The 20805-nt window shown below is 54.2% G+C and overlaps 1 protein-coding gene across 3 annotated transcripts in view; it reads left to right on the forward strand.

Moving 5' to 3' along the window:
* The window catches only part of SLC12A3 (solute carrier family 12 member 3), a 37227-nt gene extending 16717 nt beyond the window's left edge, over positions 1 to 20510 (forward strand). For 2 of the 3 annotated variants that reach the window (XM_007090194.3, XM_007090195.3), the window contains exons 16-26: positions 702 to 813; positions 1229 to 1369; positions 2491 to 2597; positions 3969 to 4051; positions 5084 to 5173; positions 5891 to 5992; positions 7887 to 7998; positions 10153 to 10239; positions 13307 to 13442; positions 15130 to 15197; positions 20369 to 20510. In XM_007090194.3, coding sequence (XP_007090256.2) covers positions 702 to 813; positions 1229 to 1369; positions 2491 to 2597; positions 3969 to 4051; positions 5084 to 5173; positions 5891 to 5992; positions 7887 to 7998; positions 10153 to 10239; positions 13307 to 13442; positions 15130 to 15197; positions 20369 to 20510 — 1180 coding nt within the window. Of the gene's footprint in view, positions 1 to 701; positions 814 to 1228; positions 1370 to 2490; positions 2598 to 3968; positions 4052 to 5083; positions 5174 to 5888; positions 5993 to 7886; positions 7999 to 10152; positions 10240 to 13306; positions 13443 to 15129; positions 15198 to 20368 lie in introns of all 3 variants that reach the window. The other variant, XM_042968789.1, reaches the window with a different exon arrangement.
* Positions 20511 to 20805: the final 295 nt, after the last annotated feature.

Here is a 20805-nt window from a genome sequence, read left to right on the forward strand (position 1 = left end):
TCCCTGCTCTGGGAGGCTCCAGGCCAAGACCCGTGCCCCTGCCCCGGGGAAAACCCAGGGTGGGCGCGGTCCTTGCTCAGAGAGGGAACAGAGGTGGAGGAGAACCGCCCTGCGGGGAGGAGACTTGCTTGACAGGGCTCAGTGGGGACCAAGCAAGTCTAGTGACCTCTCTGTACCTGAGTTTCCACAGCAGGATCTGCTCTTTGAAATGCAGAGGGCTCTAGAAGGGCGATCGGGTGTTGCCATCCCTGCCACAGGTGTCCGTCAGGCTGACTATGACGAACCTCTCCTTAGAGGGAGACTCGGGTGTCCTGGACCCCTTCCCACCACACCTTAATAGCTAACAGTCAGCCATTAAGTACTTAGGTTGCATTGCTGCACAAAGTGCCATCCGCCGTCTCACCACGGCCCTCTGGGGTGTATGAAATTACCGCGGTCACTGATGAGAACACGGAGGCACAGAGAAATTACGTAGCTGGCCTACGGTCACATGGCTGAGGAGTGGCCAATTTTGGCTCCAGCTGAGTGTGGCAGCTGCCCTTGACCAGAGGCCGAGTCACCCACCCAGGTGACACAGAGATCTTGTAAATGCTATGTCTCCCCACTCCCAGTCTTTATGCTTCCCGGCACCTGCGTTTTGCACCCAGACCCCTGTGGGCTCTGTCCAGATGGCTCACGCCCTTTTCCCTTCCCGTCCTCAGCCCCCAGTGCCTGGTGCTCACGGGGCCCCCCAACTTCCGCCCGGCCCTGGTTGACTTTGTGGGCACCTTCACCCGGAACCTCAGCCTGATGGTCTGTGGCCACGTGCTCATTGTGAGTGGCCCCTGCGGGTGGGGTGGGCACGTACCCTTGGAGGAGCCCCTGGGCGTGAAGTCCATACTTGGAAGGGTGGCAGGCAGCATTGGGGGCCGTGGAGGACGGAAGGGCTGTGGAGAAGCAAAGCCTACCGGACCCTGCTGTGGGCCTGGTTCTCTCCCCTCCCCTGTTCCAGTCACCAGCTTCTCCCCACTGCCCTACCTCTCACCTCTTGCCTCCATTTTCCTTCCCCCACCCTGCTCCCTCCTTCCCTTCTCTTCTTTCCCTCCCCTAACTCCATATGGGAGAATGGGCACCTCTGGGTGTGGCTGAGCCCATGGGGCAGCCTCCAGGGAGGAGAGGGGCTGAATCTCATTCAGGCCAGAGGGTGAAGGAAGGAGCCCCTGAGGTCACCTGCTCCCCCCACCTGCAGGGACCCCGCAAACAGAGGATGCCTGAGCTCCGGCTCATTGCCAATGGGCACACCAAGTGGCTGAACAAGAGGAAGATCAAGGCCTTCTACTCAGACGTCATTGCCGAGGACCTCCGTAGCGGTGTACAGATTCTCATGCAGGTGCCGTGGCTTTGGTGGGACAACCCGGAAGGCAGGATGTCCTAAGGGGCTAGCTGAAGCTCCTACCCCCACAGGAGTCTCCTACCTTCCTCCCCTTTCCAGATATGCTAATTTGGGGCACTTTCTCGGGGTGCCCAGGGCCTAGGGGAAACTGACCTGGAAGTCTGTGGGGATGGTGGGAGCTTGAGCCGTCCTTGTTTTTCTTTTCTGATATAATTTACAGACAGCAAAGTGAAAAAGCATTAAGTGTATAGCCTGATGAATGTTTACGTAAGCAGATACCACCCAGCGGTATGAGGCCACCGCTCAGACCAAGTTCCGGAATGTTCCACCAGGCCATTCATTTTACTGCTCAGGTGTCTCATGTGTAAAATGGGATAAAATAATAGGTGTTAATTCTGAGTCAACACTGGGAGTCCTTTCTAATAATTCTAAATATTTCTCACGATTTTTTAAAAAAGAACATATAGGGTCTTTTGGGGGGGTATGAAAATATTTTGAGAATAGATAGCAGTGATGGTTGCACAACATTCTGGATATCTTAAATTCCACCAAATTCTATACCCTTTAAAATGGTTAATTTTGTGTTATGTAAATTTTACGTCAAAAAAATTTTTTTTACATTTTTATTTTTAATTAATTAATTAATTTATTTATTTATTTTACAGGGGACAGCGCGAATGCAGTCCCCCACTACCACAAATTATGCAGTCAAGTTTCCCATATTTAGGGATTTTTTTTTTTTTTTTTTTTTACATTTTTAAACACTGAAAAAAGAAATACAAAAGATGGGCAGGTGAGATGGCCTGGGGATACTCTAAAGCTTGACATCCAAATTCAAGTCACTTGTGACGAGGAATAATTTGCTGGAGAAGCAGGAACTGGAATAATCCAGAGCTAATGGGGACGGTGCCGTGATCGTAGCTTCTGGTTGTCACGTCACCTTTCTCACAGGTGTGTCCAGACAGGCAGGACCCTGAACTGGCAGGATGGGATTTCTGAGCCCTCGCCACCTGGCAAAGAGGGCAGCGGGGGCTGAGAGAGCCCCACCCTCGTCACAGCACAGAGCCCCTGTGGGGCACGAGGCCTGGTCCCTCACCCCAACCCCCTACCCCTTGCAGGCCACAGGTCTCGGGAGAATGAAGCCCAACATTCTGGTGATTGGGTTCAAGAAGAACTGGCAGTCGGCTCACCCGGCCACAGTGGAGGACTACATTGGCATCCTGCAGTGAGTGAGGGCACGAGGGAGGCAGGGCCTGGGGTCTCTTGATTTGCGCCTTGGGAGTTTCCTGGGCCTTGGGAAGCAGTGGGTGTTAGAAGAAGGCGGTTCAAAGCTCAGGAAGAAACAGACCCACTGAGGGCTCGCCACTCTGGGGCACGGACACCAAGATGGGCAGGGGCAGGCAGGGAACACAGAGAAGGGGACCGGCCGGGTGTGGGACGATGGGGAGCGAGCTGGAGTGAGCAGCTGTCACTTGGCTGCAGCCAGCCGTGCCCAGGCAGAAATGTGGGCCTGGGCCCAGTGTTGCCCAGATCTTCTGGTTTTTCAGAGAAGTTGAAAATGTGGGTTTTTAGGTGAAAACCTTGTGCTCGCCTGTGGGCTACAGAAGGCCTCCCGGGAGGCGACCGTGTGGGGACTCCCTGCGGACTTCAGGGTGAACTCCGAACCCTTTCTCCTTCAGCTCTTGCTGCGCAATGGCCAGCAAATGCCTGCCTGGGTTGCTTTTCTGTGTTGATGTGGCATAGAGAGGCAGTGTGTAGTAGCATTTCCAGAACAAAGGCTGAGTGCTGGGTACCTGGGACCTGCTTCCGGGTCTGCTGTGAACCAACTGCCTGACTCTGAGCCGTGCACCTGAGCCACCGCGGACACAGTCACAGCAGGAAGTGGTGGGATGTCTGTTCAGCACTCCACCCCCCAGCTTCGGCACTCCAAGACCCCGAAATGCTGGGGCCTGAGAAGCCCCTGTCCCAGAGATGTGTAACTGAAAGAACCCACGGGGGCAATGCTTGGCTCATCAGATCAAGCCCTACTGGTGGTCTCTGGGGCCCTCTGTCAACCGGGCAGTAAATACACTTCCGGGGTAGGAGTCTTCTAGACATTCCACATAGACAAGCTATTGGCTGCCTTCCTGAGCAAGGCCATTCCTGTGTCTGTGCCTGCCCTCAGGGTTCTGTCTCAGCCATTTGACTCCAGACCCAGCTGGCCACTTCCTTAGCGTGCAATCATGGGCAAGTTACTCCCCAAAACTCAAGTTTTGGATCTATAAGATGGGGCTTGCGATTCCCATGCCCACCTCTGTTGGCAGGGTTGTGCAGATTATCCAAATGTATCAGGAGGACAGAGCCTGCTTCAAAGACTGGCCTGACTTGGCTTCCCTCTGAGTTCAGTGTTCACAGCATCCATAGTGCCACAGACCATAGAGCCAGAGGGGTCCTGGGGGGCTCTCCGGTTCCACTTGCGTGTCACAGAGAGGGGGAGATGAGGCCCAGAGAAGAGGGGCATGGTGGAAGGCAAGGCCAACTGTAGGCATCTGGTCTCCTGGGGGCTGGGGGCTGAGGGCTGGGACCGAGAGGAACCTGACCCCACCTCTTCTCCCAGCGATGCTTTTGATTTCAACTACGGTGTGTGTGTCATGAGGATGCGTGAGGGGCTCAACATCTCAGAAGTGATGCAGGCACACAGTGAGTACACGCCCCACCTATTGGCATGCCTGTCAAAAGCCAGAACAGGAGCCCAGAAAGTTCTAGAACCCGATTTTTTTTAAGTGGTAGAGGGAAGAGAGAGAGAAGTTAGTAAGGAATAAAAGCTCATATATTCATAAAAAGTTAGCTTTTGATGGCCTCTTAGAACTCATCAGGTTTCCAAATGAAGAAACCGAGGCCCAGAAAGGAGAAGTGATCAGCTCAAGGCCACACTTCCAGCTGGGTGCAGAAATGAGACTGGAACTCAGGGCTCCCCAATCACTATCAGGGTTTTTGCAACCAGATGAGATAAAGAGGATCTAAGAGGAGAAAGAAAAAGAGGGAAGAAAGGAGAATGCCCAGATAAAGACACTGGAATATGAAAATACACAGAGAAAGGCCACGGAGACAGGACATCTCCGAGACCGTCTTTGGGGCACCGAGGAGGGATGTGTTTTACGTTTAGTCATGCGGGAATCTGCAGACCCTGAATTAGTCATGTTTGCAGGGCTGAAAGAAATAATATATGGTCTAGAAAATAAGTGGGGGCGGCACAGGGGGAGCTGACAGGTACGGATGCTACAGTTCTGGCAGGTGGGGACCGGGGCGTGCTGACCCATATCACCCTGTGCAGACAGCATGCCTGGCACACAGCGGCTGTGCAATGAATATTGATGCAACCAATATTTACCAAACAGCAGCCCGTGCTCCTGACAGACGTTGTGCTAGGCGCTAGGGGTACTGCAGGGGTAAAACAAAGTCTGCCCCTGGGAAGCTGCTGTTCCCATAGGAAGTGCAATGGACCCACAAGTCATTTTAGACAGTGACGCCGACACAGGGCTCGTGGTCCGAAAGGCCTCTCGGAGGAGGGGGACTTTGGCTGAGAAGGGGAGATGCTGTGAGGGCTCCTGGCTCAGGGGCAGGGGCCAGGTCAGTGGAAGGTGAGGAGTCAGGACTTTCCAGTATAAGGGGGAGCCTGGAAGTGCCCTAGGCAAGGAGAGCCTGGGAACAAAACTGTCCCCTCTCTTGCAGTTAACCCAGTGTTTGACCCAGTGTTTGACCCAGCGGAGGACAGCAAAGAAGCCGGCACCAGCGGGGCCAGGCCATCGGTCTCAGGCACACGTCAGTCCCCACCCCACTCAAGGCGCTCTCACCTCGTGGGGCAGCTAGTGGGGGGCCATGAGGGAAGCTGGTCAAGGGCAGGAGGTGCTCGAGACCCTTGGGGATGGGTAACTGGGGGCCAGAGCAGGTGGGCTGGGGCAATATTCAACATCACAGCCCTCTTTGGGAATTCAGTATCCTGACATTGTGAGGACCCACCCAGCTGGCTCTGCAGCCCATGTCCGACCCTCCAAAGGCACCTGGCCACACTCAGATGTCAGGGAGGAGAGGAGTAGGCTTCTCCTTCAGTCCTTTCCCACTGATGCTCTGGGAGGCAGGGAAACAGCACAGGAGTTGGGGGCATCCGGTGGGCATTTGAGAGGGGCACAGGGTTGTTTTTAAGAGAATGGTCCCTGGTCTCCAATGCCCACCAGAATCCTGGGAGAGAGACGCTAGGAGCAAGGGAGGGGCACGTCCTAGCACTGCATGTCTGGGACTGCCGCTCCTGGTCCACCTGCCTGACAATCGGGTATGAGGGTCTCACTGTCAGGAGAGCCACTGGTGGTGATCCGGGCCAGTCCCCACCATGCATGCCCTGAGCAGGGTGCTTCTGGCCGCTGTGTGCGTGGCCCGGGTGACAGCGAGCCCACCTCACAGGGCAGGTGGCTCTGTTTTCAGACAGACACAGGCATTTGAATGTGCACTGCTCTGAGGTGACCTGCCCCTGTGCTCCCGCAGTGGACCCCGAGGCCCTGGTACGGGAGGAGCAGGCCAGCACCATCTTCCAGTCTGAGCAGGGCAAGAAGACCATAGACATCTACTGGCTATTTGACGACGGAGGTCAGTGCCCCCCTGGACACCAGCTCTCCCCAAGGCTGTCTTCCCTACATGGCCTACCCTTCCTGGCCACTCTGGACAAGGTTCCTAGAGGGACCCCGGGGCCCAGAAAAGGGGAATAGGGGCCTTTGGGCCCACCTCTGGGCTTGGGGGAGCCTGGCCAGGCCCCTCTCTTGGCCCCAGTGTTTCAGCTGTAAAATAGAGCACTTTATAGGAGGAGCTGAGTTTGGCACAGGATGGAATGTTCAGACAAGCTGGGCCTTAGGAGCCACGGGCACCCGCCATAACTGGGGGAGATGGGCCAGTGCACAGAAAAGCTGTAGGAATGTTCTTCTGTTCCCAGAGAAATATACCCTCTCCCATTTTTCTTAAGATACATGCCTCTCAGCTTTATTATTCCATGTAGACAGAAATAGGGCCCCAGGTAGACAGAAAATGTTCCCGCTCCAGTAGTATGTATCCTGTTGGTGAAAGTTAATATAGAGAGAACGCTTACCCTTGCTTGACATTAAGTGCTTTCCGTGGGCTAACCTAATGCAATCCCTAGGTAGGAAGTTGTTTGAGACTCCTTTACAAATAAGGAAACTGAGACATAGAGTGGTGACGTAATTTGTCCAGGGTTATGCAGTGATGAGTGACAGCTGCTCTTGGCCTTCTATGAAGGGATGACAAGGAAGGATGAGGGTTCCCATCCATTGGTCAAATCTTTCATCTTCAAAAAATGCCATCAATCCAGATTTTCACATGCAAAGCCCCCACTTATTATAAACGTATTTTTTTAATGCTTATTTATTTATTTATTTATTTATTTATTTATTTTTTAACGTTTATTTATTTTTGAGACAGAGAGAGTCAGAGCATGAATGGGGGAGGGTCAGAGAGAGAGGGAGACACAGAATCTGAAACAGGCTCCAGGCTCTGAGCTGTCAGCACAGAGCCCGACGCGGGGCTCGAACTCACAAGCCGCGAGATCGTGACCTGAGCCGAAGTCGGACGCTTGACCGACTGAGCCACCCAGGCGCCCCAATGCTTATTTATTTTTGAGACAGAGTGCAAGCGGGGGAGGGGCAGAGAGAGAGGGAGAGACCGAATCCAAAGCAGGCTCCAGGCTCTGAGCTGTCAGCACAGAGCCCGATGTGGGACTCGAACCCGCAAACTGTGAGATTCTGGCCTGGGCTGCAGTTGGACATTTAACCGACTGAGCCACCCAGGAGCCCCCAATTATTAAATGTCAGCTCACTTATTTAAAAACATCATGCAGATGAGAAAGAATGAAATCATGCCATTTGCAGCAACGTGGATGGTCCTGGAAGGTATTATGCTGAGTGAAAAAGTCAGTCAGAGAAAGATATCATATGTTTTCACTTACATATGGATCCTGAGCATCTTAACAGAAGACGATGGGGGAGGGGAAGGGGGAAAAATAGTTACAAACAGAGAGGGAGGGAGACAAGCCATAAGAGACTCTTCAATACAGAGAACAATCTGAGCGTGGTTAGGGGAGAGGGGAAAATGGGTGATGGGCATTGAGGAGGGCACTTGTTGGGATGTGCACTGGGGGGTTGTATGTAAGTGACGAATCATGGGAATCTACCCCCAAAACCAAGAGCACACTTTACACGCTGTATGTTAGCCAATTTGACAATACATTATATTAACAAATAAATAGAATAAAAACATCATGCAGGCCAAATGAACCCCAGCCCACAGAGCCCCGTGTGTGCCACCCTGCTTTAGTCTAGCACCCTCGTTATACCGATGGGTAAACTGAGGCCCAGAGAGGGGAAGAGGTTTGCCAGGGGAAGAGGTTTGCCAGTGGCAGAGCGGGGCGAGAACCCGGAGGGTGTTTGGTCCTGCGAGCACTTCCCTCTTGATTTACGGGGACCCTCCTTGCCAGGCCTCACCCTCCTCATCCCCTATCTCCTCGGCCGCAAGAAGAGGTGGAACAAATGCAGGATCCGCGTGTTCGTGGGGGGCCAGATCAACAGGATGGACCAGGAGAGAAAGGCGTAAGTGGGGGCTGCTGGTCCAGCGCCAGCCCGGCTCTCCCCAGGGGTGCCCCCACCCCCGCTACCCGCACCTGCACCACTGCCCCGGGTGGGCTCAGCTCTCCCCAGGTCACAGCAGCGGTGAGGGGGCTCTGGGCCGGGGCAGGCTTCGGTGTCCTGTCCCCCTTTTAATAAGCGGCAGGCGCTCTAGTTCCAGCCATGAGGGGGAGGAGTGTTACACTTTAAAACCACAAAATCTGCTCAAGGAGAAATCTGTGTGAAAGGAAGGATGGAGAAGGCCCCTCCTGCTGAGAGGTGAGGGGGGCTGAGGATCCTTCAGGGCGACATCCCCCCGAGCTTGGGATGCTGTTCCTGGTGAGACAGGAGGTGACTTCCGTGGCCAGGAGACGGGGCCGCGGATCCTACTGAATTTCTTGGTGGGAAGTGACGTTTAATTCTCCTCCAATTGTGTGGCTCACTCCACAGGAGAAGGGCCCTCTGCCGGGAAACCCAGGCTAATCTGCCTCACCCGGAAAGAACAGGCCTGGCTGGGGAGCTTGGCCGGCAACGGCTACCGGTCACAACTTAGCCATGGTGGTTTGTGGGTTTTACTGAGCGCCTCTCTCCGCCAGGAGATGCTGGTTTTCTCTTGAACATTGCCATATGACATTTCCTTTTAAGATGTGGCTAAGTTTCTAAGTCGAAAAGGAAAGAGAAGAAACTCCGCCCAGCCTCTGGTGCCCTCTGCAACAATCCCAGCCACGACGCCCCAGGGCCGGGACCCTGTGGCCTTGCCACCCTGGTCCTGCACCAGGACTACGTCCCCATGATGCCTTCTCAGTCACCCCTTGTGAGAGTTAAGGGTGCCCAGCAACCCCATCTCCTTGTCCTCACCCCTGCTGAGAGCTTCTATACCGGAAGGCCCTTCCCAGCAGTGCCGAGGAAAGCGTTGCTTAGAAAGAGCAGGATCTAGCTTCTCTGTGATCTCCAGAAACAGGCCAGGAAGGCTGCTTTGCCGGCTCAGCTTCCAGTTCCAGCCCCCGATGGAAGCCGGGCTCAGCAGGTTTAGTTGAGCTCAAGACCATGGCCCCGTGGGGGTCACGGGCTGTCCTGCATGGGAAGGTTGTAGCGTGTTCTCTGCCTCCCAACCGTCCCTCCACCAGGCCAAGCCCTCTTCCCCCCTCTCTGTGACCCCAAGACCACGCTTGTGCTGCCTCCTGCCACCCCCACACTGCACACCAACACATCTGCCCACAGCTCTGCTTCCTAATTTCACTCCCGAGTTCAGGGGCCAACAGCAGCTTGATACCTGGGCCCCAGCCTGATCCTTAAGGTTTATCCCTCCCTCCTGCCTCCCCCAGCTAGCCGCTCACTGCTCCCCCTTCACCCCCTGCACCCCCATGTTCTCACTCATTGGGACTTCCCACCCCCATGCACTCAAACCCTGCCAGCTCATTCTGGAGTATCCCCAAAGTCCCGTCCCGTCCAGGAATTCTGGTGCAGTGGGTGGGCTAGAGCCAAGTCAGGTATATAATTTAGAAGGCTCCGGTGTGGACACCACACCCCCTTATAGTAATCTTACACACCAGGCACTGTCTGGCTAGCTTGCCGCCTCCTCCATGAAGCCCTCCCTGACTGCCACAAACCATGGCGTTGGCGTCTCCTCCCCTGTTGCATGCAAAGCCAGTGCTATGTGGCTGTCGCTCCTGGTTCTTCATTTAGCTCATGTGTGGCATCTCTGTTTCCTTAGCCCACCCTGTAATTTCCTGTGGTTTACCTTCCCATCCCTTAGACCCTTGTTTCTCAAAGTGTGGTCCGTGGAGCAGCCGTATACATCACCTGGGAGCTTATCAGAATGCAGAATCCCAGGCCCCCGCCCCCGGCCAGGTGAATCAGACTGCGTATTGTGACAAGGTCCCCGGCAGATGTATAGACACATTAAACCGTAAGGTGTGCTAGTATAGTACGGAGATACTCGGGGAAACCCTGCTTCATCACTTTTCCACATTGCTCGTCATCATCTGACCTACTCTATCAGTATTCGGCTCTTGTCCTGAATGCAAACTCCCTGAGGGCAGGGTTTGATCTGCTGTACTCGCTGCGGGGTCCTCGGTAGACACTCAAGACCAACCCGTTGACGGGAAGAGCTCATGTTTAGAACTCTCCACCTTCCAGGATCATTTCTCTGTTGAGCAAGTTCCGACTGGGATTCCACGACGTTCACGTCCTTCCCGACATCAACCAGAAGCCGCGGGCTGAGCAGTAAGTTCTCTGCGGTGACTTCCTTCCCAGGCAGAAGGACCAGCCATGTGCCCTGCAGACCTCTGTGCGTGTTGCCCCTGTGTGTCTGGTGAGCCACGGGCAGGCAGCCACCTACACGGGGCTCAGGGGAAGAAAGAGGAAGGGGTAGGAGTTTGCAGCCGCTTCTTTTCCTGCCAGTGTTTCTTCCTTTGCATATCAGAGCTCTGGGCTTTGCCAGAAACACAGCTGGGCTGGAGGATAGTGAATGGTCAGTTCGTGCTTTTCTCAGAGCGCGTGTTTCACGCTGGCGCGCGTCCTGGCTGCTCTGCCCCTCGAGGGGAGGCAGGTGTTTCATCCTGAAGGGACCCCACCCCCCACCCTCCCCAAGGACCTGCGGGGGGGTGGGGGGATGTCTGGCTTCACACTTCCCACTGCTTGCTACTCATAAGTTTCTAAATTTTCTCCAACACCCTGAATGTTTTCATAAAGCAGTGGTTCTCAAACCTTGGCCCCTGTCAAAATCACACGGAAGGGCGTATGACAACACAGCTTGCTGGGTCCCCCTCCCCCGCCCCCTGCCCCAAGATGCTGAGTCAGCAGATCTGGGTCAGTGCCTGAGAACTTGCATTTCTAATAAGCTCTCAGGTGCTGGTCCAGGCACCCAACTTTGAGAACCACTGTCTTAAAGACAGTCCTGAGTCGATGTTCAAAAATGCCAGATTGATGGCTTCTGCCTACTTGTGGCTTCTGAGCTCTAGACCTTGACCTTTTTGTGAGGTCTCAGCTCCACTACGAACTTACTCCTTCTCTAGGCATTGCCTAATTTAAGTTCCTGAGAAAGGAACTATGACTGGCCTAGTTTATCTCTTCCTGCCAGGCGAAGGTAGAGGTTGCCGCAAAGCCTATTTCTTGGCTACCTTTGCTCCAGTTGGCTGTGGCCAGGGTTGGCAGAGTCACAGGCCCAGAAGCACATGGCTGGAGGGCAGGGGCCGTGGCAGAGGCACATTCCAGAACTGAAGGTGCAAAGTCCCTGAGGCAGAAACATGGCAGCGACAGCCCCTGATGTTATTTTTATAAATACATCGGTGCTTAGAGTGGGGCGAATGTTGAATGGTCTGGGCCACGGCTCTCCTCCTCTCCCCCCACCCCCACAACAGCAAGCACACAGACTTTAAGCAACACCCCCATGTGAACTTGTAGCTAGGCTCAGTGGTGGGGTCAGAAGGAAGATTATTTGCTTGCTCAATGATTCAATTTCATATTCTGAAACTAAGACGTTTACAATAGGGTTTGCTTTCTGCAAATCAGTCTAATCGAGGTTTTCCAGCACTCCACCTCCCTAGTAAAAAGTAAGGTCCATCCGACCTCTTAATTCTCCCTTAGATTCCCCATTTCCTGGAAAGGAAAGGAAATCAAGAAAGGAACTAGTCAGTGGTGATGGGTATACTGGCCCCTACTGTGTGTTGGGGCAGAGGTGAGTAATCACAGCTCCCACCACCAGGGTTTACTCTGGCCCAAGTGCAGGCTAGAGGAAGTCAAGAGCCATCAGAACGCTGCAGACACGGACCAGAACGCACAAGACAATGCAGCTGTCTCTGTTGGCAAAGCCTTGAGAAAGGCCTCGAGCAGAGACACTGGGGAATACCTTCCAGCAGGGAGGAGACTGAGAGCAAAAGCACGCAGACCCCATCCAGCAGCCCTGATCTTTAAAACCCCCGCCTTGGCCCCTCTCTGCCTCCACTTCCTGGCCCACTGTCTCCTCCTTTGCACAAACTTCTCCAAAGAGATTTAAGCCCTTCGTGGCCACTACCTCACGGAAATCACCCTCGCCAGCGTCAGTGCTCACCTCCGCACCACCTTGTCCTTATCTTTCTCTGCCTCTCCACTACATTTGACACAGCGATCCTTCCTGAAACAGTTCTTTTGGCTCTGGAGACGTCGCCCTTGACAGGATCTCTCCTACCTTAGTGATCCTTCTTTCCAGTTTTTTATTTTATTTTTTAATTTTTTTTTTTAGCGTTTATTTATTTTTGAGACAGAGAGAGACAGAGCATGAACGGGGGAGGGTCAGAGAGAGGGAGACACAGAATCTGAAACAGGCTCCAGGCTCTGAGCTGTCAGCACAGAGCCCGACGTGGGGCTCGAACTCACGGACCGCGAGATCATGACCTGAGCCGAAGTCAGCCGCTCAACCGACTGAGCCACCGAGGTGCCCCATCCTACTTTCCAGTTTTAATTGCTGATTATTCCTCCTTTATCTGATATAAACTAGTCTACATCCTTGGGATTGGGCCCTGGACATTTTTTTCTCTTGACTCTGTCCCCCATGTGAGCTCATCCATCCATATGGCTTCAGGCGGCTTCATCTGAATGCTGACCAGTCCCAATTTCTATTTTAAATAATGTAAGTCAAGTCACAGAACAGCCACAGACAGCTTCCTGTCTCACTCAGGGCAAATAACGAAGGCCTGTCTGATCTGGGTGCCCCACTCACCTTGCTCTGGCCATACTGGCTCCTTTGCTGCTCCCCAAACACACCAAACACACTTCCGCCTCAGGGCCTTTGCACCTCCAGTTCTGTGTGCTTCAGCACCCGCTGACCTGTGAGGAGCTGGCTTCAGAAGGACAGGCATCCTTCAGCTTCAGGAAGGCCTTCCCCACCCCAAATATTCCCAGTCCTGGTACTCAGTTTGTGCCTTCAGGAAACTTCCCCTCTATATTGGCCTGTTTATTGCCCAGCAGACTGTGCGCTCTGTAGATAGCGGACGTTGTGGGGTTTGTTCCCTGGCAAGTAGCACAAAGCCTGGCCCAGGATGGTACTCAGGAGCTACCTGGGGACCGGTCGAGTGGGTAGAAGTGGATCCCGAGGCGGTCGTGTGGACAGCTTGCGGAAGGTTGGCTGAATGCCACAGCCAGCGTCAGTGCCGATTTCTGCGCAGAAGCTGCTTTGATGTAAACCGCAGTGGCAGAATGGGTTCAGCCTATAAAGAACGTCCCTTTGGTTCCCATGCCCATCTCCCTCGGGGGACCTGGTTCCCATGGAAACTGGGCCATCTCACCTGGTCTCACCTCCTGTCTCTGTCCCTAGCACCAAGAGGTTTGAGGACATGATTGCACCCTTCCGCCTGAATGACGGCTTCAAGGATGAGGCTGCTGTCACCGAGATGAGGCGGGACTGCCCCTGGAAGATCTCAGATGAGGAGATTAACAAGAACAGAGTCAAGGTACCAGAGAGAGAAGGGCCTTGCCGGGGTGGGTGGGGGTCAAGGCCCTCCTCTGGGTCAGGGCCATGTGCCGTATCTGTCTTAAACTTTCTTTCTTTTTTTTTTTTTAAGCTCATTTATTTATTTTGGGAGAGAGCAAGTGAGTGAGTGGAGAGGGGAAGAGAGAGAAAGAGAAAGAGAGAGGGGGAGAGAGAGAATCCCAAGCAGGCTCTGCACTGTCAGCATGGAGCCTGATGCAGGGGCTGGAACCCATGAACTGTGAGATCATGACCTGAGCCGATATCAAGAGTCCGATGCTTAACCCACTGAGCCACCCAGGCGCCCCTGATCTGAACTTTCTTAACGTTCTCCTCTTAACCCTCCCCCTCTACCATGCCCCAGCCTCTGGGGTATCCTCAAGCCACCGATGTTGGTAGCCCAGTCATGGAACTCAGAGCCATTCTTGGCACGAGAGCCTGGTCCTCCTGCCCATTTGAGTCACCCCCGGCCATGGCAATGGACTGGCCGCAGCTCTTCCTCTCCTCTCTATGGCTGGTGGGAGGGATTCCTGAGACAGGTGGCAAAGGTCAAGGTAGACCTCGTGCTATGGGCCAACAAGCTGCCTGGTGGCTCCCCTTAGCCTGTGGACCCCATCCCACAAGCAGCCTAAAGCCATGGATGCCCCTGCCCAGGTAGCAGCTTCCAGGCTCTTTCAAGGCCTAAAGGAAAGTGGTGGCTGCCGTGGCCACTCTGCGGTGGGGCGAGCTGTGGGAGCGCCTGGGGATCACAGTTCTGCTCCCTGTGTGCTCTGGGTCGGGGTTCCCCCCACCCCCACTTTGCCCCTTAGAGGACATGTAGCACACTCTGGGACACCATCCCATCCCACCTTCCCGCAAGGAAGAATTACTCCCTGCAAACGTCACCAGTGCAGGATCCGGAGTCTGGGATCTCAGTGAACTCACTTCCCTCCTTCTTTGGGGTGTCCTCCCACGGTCAGACTCTTGAGTGTCAATCATTTCTGAACCATCTGGAGACAGGTCTTGGGGTGGGAGGGAGCCTCCCAACCCAACCTCACGTAAGCTTTGGGGAGTTCTGATCTGTCACAGCCCTGAGGCTCTGCCCCAGAGGGCCCACAGCTCCTTGGGAAATGCCGGATAAAGCATAGTGTCCCCAGAAGGCTCTGGCTTGGCCTGGTGCAGAGAAGGAGATGGCATGTTCCACCTCTGCTCCGACTCTACCTTATCGAGAGGCTTCCACACGCCAGGACCTCGGCTTGGTGATTTGCATGGGTCATCGCTCTCGACGCTGCCCAAATTCCCCCAGGGAGGGGATTATCCTACCCATTTTGCAGCGAAGACAGTGAAGCGTGGGGGGCCCGCATGCCTTGCCCGGGTTCTCTCTGCTGTGAGCTATCAGGGCTGAGATTCAGACCCAGCTCCCTCCGCACCACAGAAGGCGCTCGCTCCCCCCGACTACGCCCCCAGTCGTGGTAATAAGGTCCGGCAAGGAAAAGCCACGGAGGGCTTCTCAAGGTGAACTTGGCACTCAGTGACTCTGAGGGGCCCCTTCCATCTCAGAGGAAGGAGAGTCTGTAATAGTTTAGGGGGAACAATTCGTGCATCTGGTTTGAATGTTAAAAGAGGCTGGTGGGCTTAGCGGGGACGTTTCCCAAGAATGTAGGCAGTGACCACGTGGCTTTTCGTTCCAGTCCCTTCGGCAGGTGAGGCTGAACGAGATCCTGCTGGATTCCTCCCAGGACGCTGCTCTAGTGGTCATGTAAGTGGTCCCCGGTGGGAGGGGAAGCCTGTCGCAGAGGCCCGGGGCGTCCGCTCTGGGAAGGGATTCAGGAGGTGCGCACCTCAGGAGGGCTGGGGACCCGAGCCCTCCCCTGTGAGGCGGAAGGGCCCGAAGTTCCAGGAAACACAGTCCGGGTGGCTCGTTAGCACGTGGCTGGGCCTGCGTCCGCCGCACCCCCCTCGCCTGAGTGCCAGCTGGCAGAGGTCTAGGGCCTCACACGTCCCAGGCCTCACGGACTCCCCTGACCATGGTCTTTCCTCGTTCGCCTCCTTTTCCTGCCAAACTCAGCTTGGCAAAGAGGACCCAGTCCATTCCAGAAGAAAATCAATTCCTGGTTGTTTGGGAATCACCCGGCCCTTCTTGGCCACTGGCCACCCCCGACTGATGTTGGTGCCAAGCCTGGGCAGCAGAAGGAGAGGCTCAACATCCCAGGCTCCATGCCCGTCAGACCCTCCGGCTTCCGCTGCTGCTGGCCGTGTCCGGTTATGGGCCACCTCTGAGTATGCGGAAGGCGAGGGGACAGGTGGCAGGGGCACTGAGGGTCTCAGGGTGGCTCTATTCTCTCGGAGGCGGGGGGGAAAAACATGGTCGGCCAAGCCCTCTGAGCACCCTCCCTGAGAGAAGCCCAGCTCCCAGGGAATGGGGCTATGGGGCAAGGCAGCTAGCTGACCTGGCTCACATTTCCTGAGGGCTAGTCACCGGGGAGTTCCTCGGGACAGCCCAGAAGCCTGCGGAGACTGGTTTTTCCTCTCCTGAAACCAGGATCCAGCACACCACTTGGAGGCCCCAAAGCAAAATGAAAATGTGTTCAAACGTTATTAAGGATGGCAAGATGGCGGCAGCAGAGGATTAAACCCAGCGTGGGACCCTTCCAAGTGCAGGGGCCCCGCGCGACTGCACGGGTTGCACGCCCACGTGGCTGGCTCTGCGGGAGCAGTGCTCCCCGGGGCCGGTAGGGAGATCATTTTTTGTACAAAGGAAGCGCTTCGTGTTTCTTTGATGTGCAAACTGTGGTAAGAGAAAGAGCTGGGTTTATTTGTGAGCCTCTGGCCAACGCCCAGCAGAGAATGCTCCCAGGGCAAGGCTGGACTAGGCTGTGGACTGGGTCAGAGTGCAAGACAGTGGGGATGGCTGCATCCTGGGTTGACTCCCCGGAACTTTCTTTGGGTGTGGTACCTGGTGTGTGCGAAACCACCTCTTCATGAGTGCTACCTGTGTTCGGAGAAGTGGGATTTTGTTTTTGATTTTTTTAATATATTTATTTATTTTTGAGAGACAGAGTGAGACAAAGTGAGGGGGCGGGGTGCAGAGAGAGAGGGAGACACAGAATCCGAAGCAGGCTCCAGGCTCCGAGCTGTCAGCACAGAGCCCGACTCGGGGCTCAAACCCACAAACCGCAAGATCATGACCTGAGCCGAAGTTGGATGTTTAACTGAGCCAAGAGAAGTGGGATTTTCAAAAAAAATTTTTTTCATTGTTTACCTATTTATTTTGAGAGAGAGAGAGCATGAGCAGGGGAGGGGCAGAAAGAGAGGGAGAGAGAGAATCCCAAGCAGGCTCCACGCTGTCAGCACAGAGACTAATGCAGGGCTTGAACTTAGGAACCGTGAGATCATGACCTGAGCCGAAGGCTTAACCGGTTGGAGGCTTAACCGACCCAGCCACCCAGGTGCCCCTGAGAAGCAGGTTTTTTGCATTTTGTCTCTGCTGTCGTTAGCTCACTCTGTGGCCTTGAGCAAGTAACCCTACTTCTCTGTGTCTCCGTCTCCCTGATAATAGAGAAGAGTTAAACCTAATTATTTCCAAGGTTGTCCTTGACTCTAACATGCTGTGATTCTAAGTTTACTTGCCACTAAAATGAGTCAGTCTCTCAAGCCATAAGTCGAGCAGTTTCATCCTGGGAGATGAGCCCCCGCTGATACCTCTCCCTTCCCACTTCCCAATCCCCGGGACCTCAGAGGGAAAGCCAGTCCCCCACCCCCACCAACCTTCGTGGGATTGGCAGGTACAAATAATCATGGGTCCAGACATCTTAGAGAAGATGCCTGTGCATAGTGTCCGAACCCATGGGACCAGCTACATCTGCTGCACAAAGGGTCCCCGGCCGTTGGGCCACCTTCACTGGGAGGGCACGGCGGCCACACCTGGGCATTGCCCATCTCCACCCCGGAGACACGCCCACCAGTGTTTCTACAAGTTCAGCAAGGGTCACTTCCATCAGAACCACCGGGGCACTGAGCAAAATGGCCAGTTCCTCTGTTCCCTCCAGATCAGTGTCTGGGGCAGAGTCAAGGAAACTGCATTCCCCAGAAATTCCGAGGAAGGAAAAGAATCCTCCCAGGCCGCGGTGAAAAGATAAAATTACATTTTTCAGCATCTTGAAGAGCGCACTTGGACCATTTTCTAGAGCAGGTTTGGGGCAGAACTTGGTGTTTGCTCTGTACCCATCAGCGGTTTATCTGATTAATGGCCCGTGTTTGAGTTCAGCTTAACCTGAGCAGCTGATAAACCAGCCTTATAGGATGATAAGCCAGCCCGATAACTTTTGCTGAGATGAACAACCTGTCTCTGGTCCCACTTTTGGGTTTGGACCCGTCTTTCTTCCATAAAGACGCCCTCCTCAAAGGCAATAGTAGTCGTCGACATTGCATCTTGTCGATCGAGCTTCTATGCCACACTCGGGCATTGGGCCTTAGTAATTTTCGCAACGCTGTGAAGTGCTTCTGTTTTACACCTGTCTCCCCCACAACACACACACACACACACATTGAAGATGAGGAAACTGAGTCTCAGGGGAGTTAGGGCAACTTGCCCGGGATCCCACAGCTGTGAAATGGGGATTGTTTTCTGAAACCTTGGATCCAGGTCAGATGCAAATCTGAACAAAAGGTTCCTTTATTCTGGAGCAGCGTTATTTCTAAAGATTAACAGCTGAAAGCTGTTAATCCTGGGAACAGGAGTGATGCGCCTAGGGTGGAGCGCAAAGGGAGGACAGGTGGACAGGCTCCGCTGGGGAAGGGAACGTGGTGCTGAAGCTTGAAAGGCCACAGCAGGAGTGATGGGTGTCCCCTGCCCCTGGTAATGGAGCCACCAGCTTTGAAATTTCTGATTTCAGTGCCTGAGAATGACGTGGGAGTTCCCGGAGAGTCTTTCAATGTAACTGAAACTTCAGCCTGTTAAATCAGAAAAGTTGGGTTTCGATCTTTCCACTTCCCTTCCCCTGAGTGTCACCAGACACAAACATGTCCTAACTGTGGTGACACTAGCTGATTGAAATACCCCTGTTCCTGCCACCTTTCCCAGTCCTAGGGAACTTGCTTTCCGCCCCCCTCCCCCGCCCCCGCCCCTGCAATGTTTGTTTATTTTTGAAAGAGAGAGAAAAAGAGACAGAATCCAAAGCAGGCTCTGGGCTGTCAGTGCAGAGTATGACACAGGGTTCAAACCTATGAACCACAAGATCATGACCTCGGCCAAAGTTGGATGCTTAACCGACTGAGCCACCCAGGCACCCCCTAGGGAACTTGGTTTCTAAAGGAGGGTAGAGGTGGTCCCAAGGGAGGCTTTGAGGCTGGACTTTTAAATAAGAGACAGCTGCTCAGGGACCCTGGTTGGCCTTCTCAGCAGAGGTGAGGGTTGCAGTGAGCAGAGGCAGCTGGCGGGGGAGGGGGGGGTGATCCCAGACTGTGGTTGGAGCCCCAGCTCTGCCACGCACTAGCTCTGTCCTTTCTGGCCGCTAAGTAAGGAGTGCGACATCAGTGGCTGGCATTAGGAGGTGCTTGCTGTGTGCCAGGCATTGCGTGGCTCCCTTTGTGTGCTTTGTCCTCTGTAGAGCTCACAAGCATCCTGTGAGGGGGGGTTGGTGTGTCCTCACCTTAGGGCAGTGAGCCACCTGCCAAAGCCACGTGACCGAGGAGGGGCAGAGCCTTGCTCACAGCTTCCCTGCTGCCAGCTCCCGCCCGTGCTCTGCAGCCCAGAGTCGCTCAGTCTTCCTTTCTGCCCGGGTGCCCTCAGCTGGGAAGATGGGGGGGTTGCTGCAGGCCCTGCCCATCCCCCGGGGTTGTGTTGAAGTTCAGATGAAATAACAGTTGGGATGGACCGTAGGAAAACAGACTGTAAAGTGCAGCCCCCGTGTGAGATGCCGGTGTCTCAAGTTCATGTAACGCCCGCTGGGCCTGTGAGATACTTCGCCTTCTCCTGGAGCCAAGAGCAGGGCAGCCGCCGTCATCCTGAAGTATTTCTGGAATCTTAAGGTGGTGGAAAAGTCACTTCCTGAAATAGCCGTAATTATGTGGTTGAACGGCTGCCCCAGGGCACCTCGTTATTTGCAGGGCATTGCAGTGTGGACAAAGGGCTGTCCCAAGGCAAGGGGGGAGTACTGCTCCCAGGGCCTCACATAGACGGCAGGAGCCAGGACAAGAACACACTGAAACATATGAGCGTATCACACTGTTGTGGCCACAGGCTGGCACGACTCGAGGGGCCTGAGGGGGTGAGATCACCCGTGCGATGGCCCAACTGTACCAGTCTGTGCTCTAGGCACAGGGAAAGGATAGTGAGCAGCACAGACAACAAATGAAAAGAGGTTTTGGAGAGTGGGAAGGGCTGTGAGGACAATGAAACAGGGTGCTGTGATAAAGAGAGACAGTGGCCTGCTCTGGAAGGCAGCTATGTTAACCACTGTATCACCAACGCCCCCCCCACACCCCCCCACAGGCCGGCTCTGGATAAGGTGATCAGAGAAGGAGGTGCTTGTAAGCCAAGGCCTGAATGATCTGAAGGAGGAGACAAAGTGGAGAGCTGGAGGCGCTGCCTTCTGGGTGGGGAGAACATCACATGCAAAGGCCCTGGGGCAAGAGCAAGCTTGCCTTTTTTTTTTTTTTTTTTTTTTTTTTTTCTGGAATGGAGAGAAAGTCATTGTGTGAGTCTTACCAGGGCCATGGCTTTGTTTACACAAGCTTTGTGGGTAAAGGTACATTGGAGTCGAGCTTTCAAGGAGAAGGGGAGATCGTTCTTAGGGTGGCTAGGAAGAAGGAGTGGTGAAGGACTCCATAAACAGAGTTGCTATTCAGAAAGCAAGTCATGAGCTGGGGGGGCTGTGCGGGGAAGGCCTCCTGGTAATTTTTCATCTGCCGCTTCTTCCTGCCTTGCAGTACCTTGCCTGTAGGGAGGAAAGGAAAGTGTCCGAGCTCACTGTACATGGCCTGGTTGGAGACGCTGTCCCAGGACCTCAGACCTCCGGTCATCCTGATCCGAGGAAACCAGGAAAACGTGCTCACCTTTTACTGCCAGTAACTCCAGGCATGGCCACGCCTGCCCAAAGCTGAGGAGGCCTGGGACATCTGTCTGTCGGTGGGGACAAGACTCGTGTCCTGATGTACTTTAACTGGTAGCATCTGATGATCCGACTGAAGAAGCTGGTAGATTTCCAGACTTTGGCTAGACCCCACTCCCAACGGACACGTCCTCTGGGCTTTGTTTTTATAGGCTAGGGAAGTAGCAGATGAAGTTGTGTGGAAAGTTCTCTGGTGGATACATATTCCTTTTAAGTTTTCTTTTGATCTTGACTACAACGAATTAAGATTTCCAT

This window comes from Panthera tigris, chromosome E2 (genome assembly GCF_018350195.1).
Source record: "Panthera tigris isolate Pti1 chromosome E2, P.tigris_Pti1_mat1.1, whole genome shotgun sequence".
In the NCBI taxonomy this organism is placed as follows: Eukaryota; Metazoa; Chordata; class Mammalia; order Carnivora; family Felidae; genus Panthera; species Panthera tigris.